The following is a 9,678-nucleotide window of genomic DNA, read 5'->3' on the forward strand; positions in this document are numbered from 1 at the left end:
ATGTAAATACAATTAATTTCTACTTTAAAAGGCACAACATTAACACCACAGAATAAGATAAAAAGAAAGAAAGTTCATCGTTTTTCCATACAAATTGTGTTTAATTGACAATCGAAGATAGTGGGAAAAAAAAAAGAAAGGGAGGAGGGGGAGGGTTGGGAAGAAAATATGCATAAAATAAAGTATATATAATAAATGCACTTCAATCATGTCTTTTTCGAGTAAATAGTCAAATTAGTTTCTAAAAAATCACTCATTTTTAAAATTGGTCTCCAAAAGATTTTTTTAATCAAATTCGTCCTTTAAATATTTTAAATTAGTCATGTTAGTCCTTCTATTATTTTGTTTGTTAATGGTGTCAAATTTGCTAATGTGACACATTAAATAACACTCCAACACATACCTATCAGTCTTAATTGACTATTAACATAATAAATTTATTAAATTAGATCAAATCAAAACCTAATTGTGAGGAGAACTTGAGGCATTGGAATACCTCAATTTGGAGTTGATTTTATCTAATTTTATAAACTAATCATGTTAATAGTCAATTAAGACTTTTAAGTGTGTGTTGGAATATCACTTAACATGTCACATTAGCATATTTTGACACCATTAACAAACAATGTGATCAAAGGACTAACATGAGTAATTTAAAACCTTTAAAGGACGAATTTGATTAACAAAATCTTTCAGGGACTAATTTGAAAAACTAGTGATTTTTCAGAGACTAATTTGACCATTTACTCTATCTTTCCCGCAGGGACAGAGAAAGAGAGAGCCTTGAATATTTACAAGTGCTACACACCCCTCATGATCATTCACACTATTTTCTCCCCTTTTGATCTCTTATCTGTTGAGAAAATAATTCACACATCCAATGGATCATTTGTTGCTCCACCAAAAGCAGCAACACTGAAGAAGCAAAAACAAACAAATACAAGGATCAGTATGGTGAATATTCCAAACTTATCCATCTATGTCTCATAACATTCCGCTAAGTTGGAAAGAAAAATGAGATTCAACAGGCTTATTTGCTTTGTCCTTTCTAATTTTAGGATTTTGTGAAAGAAAACCGTGAAAATAAAAGCATGTTTTCTTTTTCTACAATTTTTTTCACAAAATCTTTAAAACAAAAAATGCCAAAAATAAAAACACAAACCAAAACACATCCTTGGATACTTTAGTAGGTCCCACACGCATTGGAATTTATTGATTGAAGGGTGTTCAAACCTACTTAACCAATTTGTGTACTTTTGAGGAGGTTAATCCATTGCATGCATACCTGTGCTTTGTCATTGCTAGGTTGGTTCCGGATAAGGTGTGGTCTCTGGTTAGGTGTTCCTGGAGTAACTCCAGCTCCACCCTGTCTCTCCTCCCTCACTTTGTTAAAAATGTGAGTATAGCCATCAGCTGATGCAGGGTTACTAACATCCCACTCACCAAACTTTGGAACAGCTGCTCCTTTGTCAGGCTGCCATATCAGAATGCTTAAACTCAGCATTTTTTGTTAAGCTAACACGTATAAAAAGAGAGGTGAAATCTTGGAAGTTTGATGACTGATGAATCATTGATGTAATATGAAAAAAATTACGTGTACACATGGTGTGGAACACCCTAAAGACTCACACTCCATCCACTACGACATGTGATCCCAGTAATATAATGCAACTCATGTAATATATACCAAAAGCTCTTAAAGTTTCATATAATGCATGGCTATCAAGAAAGAATTGGACTAAGAAAACTAACAGTTTCATCGCCACGATTGGCTGGTCTTAACCGAGATCTTCCTGGTGTTCCGTGGCTGCTATCATAGGAATTCTTTCCTTCCCATGATGGACTATCCCTGCCGGGGGCTCTAGCCTGGCGATGAAGGGGAGAACGTTCAATGCTGTATTCAGAACCAGTACTTTGTCTAGAAGGTCTTCTGCGGTTATCAGCAGAACCTACTCCATGGCCTGCTTGACGAGCAGGAGAGTCAACAAAAGGCTTAGGATTACCGTCATCGTTGCTCTTCTGTAACTCATGTGATGATCTCGCTGATCCCTTTCCAGATGGATGCTCTGAATCAGCTCTCAGTTTGACCGGAGGTAGCTGATCAGATGATGAATTATCAAATGATAAATCCGGATTCTCCTCAGGGTCATTCGGGTTTATCATCTTCGTGCCTGTTCGATCTTTCCGGGCCTTGTCAAAATAAGCTGTATAAGGAACATTTTCTCCACTTTCCCAATTGCCAAATTTTGGTACATGAGAACGTTGCTGTCAAATTGAGACATTGAAAAGAAGTACGTTAAGTATAAAGAATAGCAGCAGAAATACCAAATAACAAGTTCTCTTTCTCTTTTCATGGCAATAAATGGTACTTTAGCGAGTTGAATCAAATTGAAGCAAAAAATGTTCCACATGTAAGGTTACTTTATAAGAGAACACAAAGATACAATTGGAAGAAATTTACACAGCATTTGTCCACATTTGACCAACTCATGAGTCATGACAATCTTTTACTAACATTGAAAAGTAAACACAGCCAATATTAGGTTGTGTAAATAAATATAAATATGATTTTTACTTTTAGTCTATAATCATTTCATTCAAACATGCTCAAGTCAAGAGAACGTAGAGAAATTTAGCTTCACAAGTTCCCTAAGTACTGTAGGCTAATAATCTTATAGCAAAGCTTTTTGCCACTAACTACACGGATCACAAGTCGTGTTAACCTAATCCAGAGTGTACACCATGTTTGTAGGCAAATAATTTGAACCTAAGCTTTTCGGCTACAACTTTACTCGGTCCCTCTCTACCTTTGACTACTGTATGGGATGTTTCCATCTGATCTTCTCTTACCAAGGGTTTCTACAAGCCTTGTCAGCATGGTGAAAGTGAGCCAAATTAAGCCGATCAAGGCTAAGTTCATGTTCATCTCACAAAAATTGAACTTGATTCACCAGCTCGACTAATCAATAATTGCGCCTAATGTAAGGTTCAAGCCAACTCACCAAAAGCTTATGAATTGTCTTGAACTCACAAGCTGACTTAAATAACATGAACATAATTGCTATGAACTATAACTTATTAAAAAACTATCAATTATATATATTTATTAATATATATGATACAAGACCTCTATCATAATTATATTTTACTAGCATATTACTTAATAGGCACTAACATGCCCATTAACCACCTTTCAAATAAAATAGTAATAACAAATATAAGGTTAGTTAAAATGGTAAATATGTAATATTCTAACTAAAAAATTATAAATTAAAAATAAAAAAAGGTAATACATATTATGTAAATCTTTATAATAATATATATATAATCGAGTCAACTCACAAACTCATGAGCGAAACTTATTAAGCCAATAAGCCATTAATGAGTCAAGCTTGAGCTGGCTCACAAGTTAACCTGAATCACTTCCAAACCTACTTATTGGTTTCCTCATATCACAAAACTACCTCAGGCAATATTCTAGCATCTTTTCTACAATAGGTGATTGTTAGGGCTTATAGGATGCCCAAAGTCTCAATTTTCTAGCCATGTTACCGTGACCGCCAAAACTAATCCACATATTTTCCAAAGAAGAACTAAACTTAAGCCCTTTCTACCATACAAATCATAAATTAGAAGACATAAAACATATTGATTGAACTTCAACTACAACTGTTTTCTGTTATTTAATCAAAATGATGCTTTTAGCGATTTCTTAGTTCAATTTATAGTGATCAAGCTTAGTTCCCCATTATTTATGTTAACTAATACATATTTGCAACATCAGTTAAGTCTGAATCCCACAAGTTCAATTTTCACTATTTTTTTCCATCAGAACAGATGCCACCTGCAAAGTAATATTCTCAGGTATTGGCGTCTGGCAAGTTATCGCACCAAAGGGAATAACACCTGCAACCTTACAACCAATTTCACTTACGAGAATGGTTGTTTCATCCCTAAAATAAATAAATAAAATGTCTCTCTTGTTAAACGTAAGCAGGGAAGTTGAGATTTCCTTTTTTTTTTTGTTATGCATGGTATTCCAAGGCTTGGTTTGGTAAAGCTTTTCCAAGAGGTGCTTGTGCTTTTTAAAAGCACAAGCTTCTTATTTTGTGTTTCGTAAATAAAAAATAATATGTGCTTGTACTTGCAGTTTTTAAAAGATCGGAGTACTTCTGAAAACACTAAGGTGGAACTTTTCAAAATTGGCTTGTACTTTTCAAAATTTAAAAGTCTAATATAACCTCATATATTAACTAATTTTCAAATTTGATACTTAAATTTATGTCTCTTATAGTATTTTTAAATTTTAAAAACTATTTTACCAAACGTAATTGTTGTTGCTTGTGTTTATTGAAAGTCATTTTTAATTTTTTACCAAACATAAATGCTACACTTCTTAAAATAATCATCTTTTAAAAAGCTAACTTTTACAAGCTACTTTTGAAAAATAAAAGTTTTACCGAACTAAGCTTAAGTCCCTTAACAAGTCTAAGGGTCAGTATTCAGTATTTAAGGTGAACATTTCAGCTGATCAAAGTTATTCTGTTAACTCAAACGTAAGACTAAGGCTTAGTTTGGTAAAGCTTTTACTTTTTAAAAGTAGCTTATAAAAGTTAACTTTTAAAAGATAGCTTTTTAAAAGTTGTAGCATTTATGTTTGGTAAATCAAATCAAAAACAACTTTTAATAAACATAAGCAACATCAATTGTGTTTGGTAAAATAGCTTTTAAAATTTAAAAATACTATAATAGACATAAATGTAAACATTAAATTTGAAAATTAGTTAACATATGAGGTTATATTAGACTTTTAAATTTTGAAAAGCACAAGCCAACTTTGAAAAGCTCCCTCCTAGGTACTTTCAAAAGCGCCCCTAACTTTTAAAAGCCGCAAGCACAAGCACTTGAGCTTTTTAATTTACCAAACGCAAAATGACGTGCTTGTGCTTTTAAAAGCACAAGCACCTCCTGAAAAAGCTTTACCAAACCCAGCCTAAAGCATAAGAACAAACACCAATGTATATGTTGCTCAGCTGGAAGAAACTTTTGCTAGGTGAATCAGAGATTTTAGGTTCAATTCCTATGCATATAAGACTTACTAAAACTCGGAAGGGAGAGCTTTGCCTCCTAAGTGGTCCTACCCAGCCAGAGCAGAGGAGTCCCTCCAAATGAAGGATTACTTGTTTCAACCAAAAAACGCAGAAGAACATACTCACACACAGCGCTCAAAGCTGATTGAGGTCTCTTTTCTTTGACTAATCCAAATATACAATTTAGCAATTCACTACAAGTACAAAGTATCATAGTTTCTTGATTAATTATGTAGATGATCCATACCCTAGAAAATTTTGAATTTTAAGGTATATATCCACCTCTATACACAAGGCTACAAGCTAACTTCTTAAAGCAGCATAATCCATGGCATAAGAATCTTATTGAATATCAGAAAAACTTAAGCTGCTAATTGTTAATTTGGCTGCAGACGAAACGAGTTGACCAAGAAATTTGGTCAACCATCTCAAAGTCTAGAAGATGAAAAGAAACTCAAAATACAGAAGAATAAGAAAAACCTCACCTAACATAGCAAAAACATAAAACATAATGCAAGACATTGAATTCCTCTATATAATTAAAATAAAAAATAAAAAATAAAAAGGAAAAAGAAAATTTCCTAACCAATTTGTACAATTTTCTCAGCAATCACAAACAGATAGAACGTAAAAAAACTATGACAAAAACTAAAAATTAAAAAACTTACTGTCATTTCTAACCAGGCTTGGGAAAATCTCCAGAAAGTTCAGAGCAGAACGGAGCAAAATGGAGAGGCGGCGGTGATTGAGCGAAGAGAAGAACGGAGCACTGGAGACGAGGTGGAGAAGGCGAAGAACGGAGCAGAACGGAGACGCGGCGGTGGCCGGCGAAGAAACGAAGGCTACACGGCGATGGTGAGGGATCAGAGCTGGAGCCTGTGACGCTGAGTTATGTGAGAAAGAGGAGAGAGAGCTTAATTACAAGAGAGAGAGGTTTATCAACCGTTAACCGGAGCCACCGGTAATGTTTGACCATTACTTTTTTCCCCGGTGTCTTTGTATTATTATTATTATTATTATTATTATTATTATTATTATTATAAGTTTTCTGTTTTCAAAATTCTGTGTCTACCAAGTCATTACATTTCATGAAATTAATTAATTAATTAATTAAGTAGTTTTAAAAAATAATTTGACAAGAAGTAAGAAATATTTCATTGAACTCATGTGACTCTATCACTCTAGGTTCCATGCCATAAAATTGGCAATACTTAATATGCACTTAATAATTAGGTATTTATTTTAGTACTATAGTAAATTNTATTTAATTTTATAAAAAAATTTAACTATTATTTTTTTATGTTTGATAAAAGTTACTCCTTTAAATTAATTAAAATTTAAAATTTAACTAACTTTAATTTTATGATTTTAAATTTTAAATAATTTTAAAAAAATAAAACAAAAATGTATTTGGTTATTCATTTACTCTAAAAAATTTTGCTTTAATCTTATTGATGCTTCCATGAACCCTAAAACATTTTTTTTAAAACATATTTTTTTAAAAAAGAAACTCATTTAATTTAAAAACATATATTTGTATTAAAAACAAATATGAAAGTATGAGAAGTAATTAAGCATTATATACTCTTGTTAGTAAATTATATAAACTATTTTTGTGTGAGTATATTATGCGAAGAGTATGTGATGTTTTTCATAATCTCATATTCTTTTAAATAAATTGGTACTATATTAAAGTGAATTCTAAAAAAAATGTTTTAAAGTCAATTTTAATATATTTTTATTTACAATATATTTTAATAAATGATAAATACTTTTTTTACTCTCAACATTTATATTTGATTTTAATTTCGTTTGTAAGGTCTGATTTTGATTTTACTCCTAATTTTTCAAATAGGGACATATAAGTATATGACATTTGATAATATACCTGCGAAGTACAATTTTTAGATCCAATTTTGTGTCAAATTCACACACACTTAAAATTAATAGTTCCTTGTATAAAAGTTAACAACCAACTCAACATCATAAACTTTTTCACAATATTAAAATTTGTTGAAAGTCTTTTAGGGTCGAGGCCCATAGCCCCTCGCCCACTAACCAACGTCCGTCATTGCTTATAACGCATTTGTTGCTTTTTAAAAGACCATATTTGGGTTGAAACTTTGATTTCCACGAATTTTATTTAAGGATTTATCATTGGTCAATAGATTATTGTATACATAAGATAAAATTTGAATTTTTACATTTATTTAAACGAATAAGTAAACTAATTATTCAACTAATCCAAATTAATTATATGTGTATATATATTATAATACTTAAAATTAGAGATTATCCAACCCATTTAAAAAAAAAAGTTAAAAGAAAAGTGTCTGACCATGTGCAACCACTTGGAGTGTTGCGTGGATTCTGGTTTGTTTTTTAATGTTATTACACAAATGAGATGTAAGAGATTTGATTTTACGACCAAATATTTTTATTTTTTATTTTTTATGGGGATTTAACCACCAAATTATAGGCTAAAGGAAAAAAAAAAGAAGAATCAAATGGAATGCAAGAAATTTAATTGAGTTTAACGTTCTTAAGAATTTAACTATGGCCTTAGTTAAAGATTTTTGGGTGCCCATTGAACCATCAATATTTGAGTCCTATTTTTTATGATGGTGTTAGACAAAAAATATTATTTTTTATAAAAAAATTATGAAAAAAATGTTAGTTATAAGTTGATATTTTTTAATATAATATTTATATTTATTTTATTTAAATTAGGTCATTTGACCGTTTAATTTTTTTTTTTGAATTGATATCAAGCAAGAATAGTTATAAAAAGAGTAATTTAAATTGGCCCAAAAATAGAGTGTTGTGTATAATAGTTGACATAAAAAGTCTATAAATAGGTCTCAAACAAGTATTGTAAGAGAGTTCAATTCTTTTAAAAAATATTTAAAAATCCAAAATATTCTCAGCTCCTCACAAAATAAAAATTGAAAATTTTAAGTAATTCTTCTGAACTCAAACACTTATAATTTATTTTTTTTCTATTTTTATTAATACAATTTTTTTACTTTTATGTATTTTTCTCTTTTGCGTTCATGTTTTTTTCTTTATCTTTTTTTTTAATTTTTTTTGTTTTAATTTCTAGAATTTACTTTACTTTTAACACTTTGTATTTCTTTATTTATTTATTATTTTTATTCTTTTAATTTTTATTAATATTATAATTGTGATATTAAAATACCTATAATTTTTTTAAACATTAACAAAATTTAAATAAAACATATGAACATAGAAATTTTTCAACGATAATTTTTTTCTTTCAATATTACCACTAGTTGAGAGACCAAGATACTTAACCACTTTAATCAATCTTACACTAGTTGACTTGGTGAAAGTTAATAATAATAGTTAATGTAGCAAATTATAAATTTATTTTATTTATTTATAATTATGATAGTTTTTTTTTCATTTAAATAATTATGACATAGTTAACGTGACGACGTGAATCCACCAACTTGCCACAAATGCCCAACAACCGAAAACGATCACTCTCAGCCTTAAAAAATCCAAACCATACACAGCTCAGAGACCTCATTTCATTACACAATAATGTCACTAATGCCCCACCTTTTCATCAATGGCTGGCATTATGTACCCCCTTTGTGAGTACTCAATTTTACCCAATTCGATCAATTAGAGTATATTCTATCTATTCTATTCGTATTTTTAATATATTATTAATGCGGTTAGATATTTATTAAAATTTATTCTTTAATTAGTCAACATTTATAAAAATTTAAAAAGTTAATTATAATAATTATTTTTAAATATTATATTTCAAATTTTTTCTCTTATATATCTAAATTTTAAAATTATATCTCCTTGAGTTAGAATATTCAAATTTAAATTTAAATCTAATAAAATAAAAATAACAAATTAAAATTAAATTCTAACAAAATTAAAATTAAAATAATACTATTAAAATCAATTTTTTATTCTAAGTGTGATATATAATTATTTAACAAGAGTAATAAATATAATTATTTTGGATGAGTTTTGGATGTATTAAAAAATAATTTATGTTAAGAAAATATAACTACGAATTTTGGATATATATCAAAAGTATTTTATATGTTATTTTATTATTTTAGATGTGTTAAAAAATTATTTATGTTAAGAAAAATATAAACACAAATTTAAACAAATTTTAGATGTATGTCAAAATATTTTATGTTAAAAAAGTAAAATGCATAATATTAAATTTAAAGATTGAGTGAAGGATAACATTTAAAAAAAATAATACTATTAAAATTAATTTTTTTAATTCTAAATGTGATATATAATTATTTAACAAAATAATAAACACAATTATTTTTGAATAAGTTTTGGATGTATTAAAAAATTATTTAGTAAATAATTTTATAATTTTAGATGTGTTAAAAAATAATTTATGTTAAAAAAATATAAGCACGAATTTTAATATATATCAAAAATATTTTGTATGTTATCTTATTATTTTAAATGTGTTAAAAAATTATTTGTATTAAGAAAAATATAAACACAAATTTTAGATGTGTATTAAAATATTTTGTGTATTATTTTATTATTTTAGATATATTATAAATATATA

At 28.8% G+C, this 9,678-nt stretch overlaps 1 protein-coding gene across 1 annotated transcript; it reads right to left on the minus strand.

Moving 5' to 3' along the window:
* Positions 1–169: 169 nt before the first annotated feature.
* LOC107464614 (RPM1-interacting protein 4) lies at positions 170–5,983 on the minus strand. The gene is made up of 4 exons (XM_016083530.3): positions 5,759–5,983; positions 1,753–2,265; positions 1,286–1,474; positions 170–915 (listed from the first exon to the last, which is right to left on the minus strand). The coding sequence occupies exons 1-4, from the start codon at positions 5,762–5,764 to the stop codon at positions 886–888; spliced, it is 738 nt and encodes a 245-aa protein (XP_015939016.1). The 5' UTR covers positions 5,765–5,983; the 3' UTR covers positions 170–885.
* Between the last annotated feature and the right edge of the window lie 3,695 nt (positions 5,984–9,678).

This window comes from Arachis duranensis, chromosome 9 (genome assembly GCF_000817695.3).
Source record: "Arachis duranensis cultivar V14167 chromosome 9, aradu.V14167.gnm2.J7QH, whole genome shotgun sequence".
In the NCBI taxonomy this organism is placed as follows: domain Eukaryota; kingdom Viridiplantae; phylum Streptophyta; class Magnoliopsida; order Fabales; family Fabaceae; genus Arachis; species Arachis duranensis.

What these genes read in the sequence shown, in the direction of transcription:
- LOC107464614 (XM_016083530.3), bottom strand. An exon ending in CCAATCGTGGCGATGAAACT is followed by an intron (nt 1,475 to 1,752) that starts GTTAGTTTTCTT and finishes CTGATATGGCAG; the next exon opens with CCTGACAAAGGAGCAGCTGT. An exon ending in CTAGCAATGACAAAGCACAG is followed by an intron (nt 916 to 1,285) that starts GTATGCATGCAA and finishes TTGCTTCTTCAG; the next exon opens with TGTTGCTGCTTTTGGTGGAG.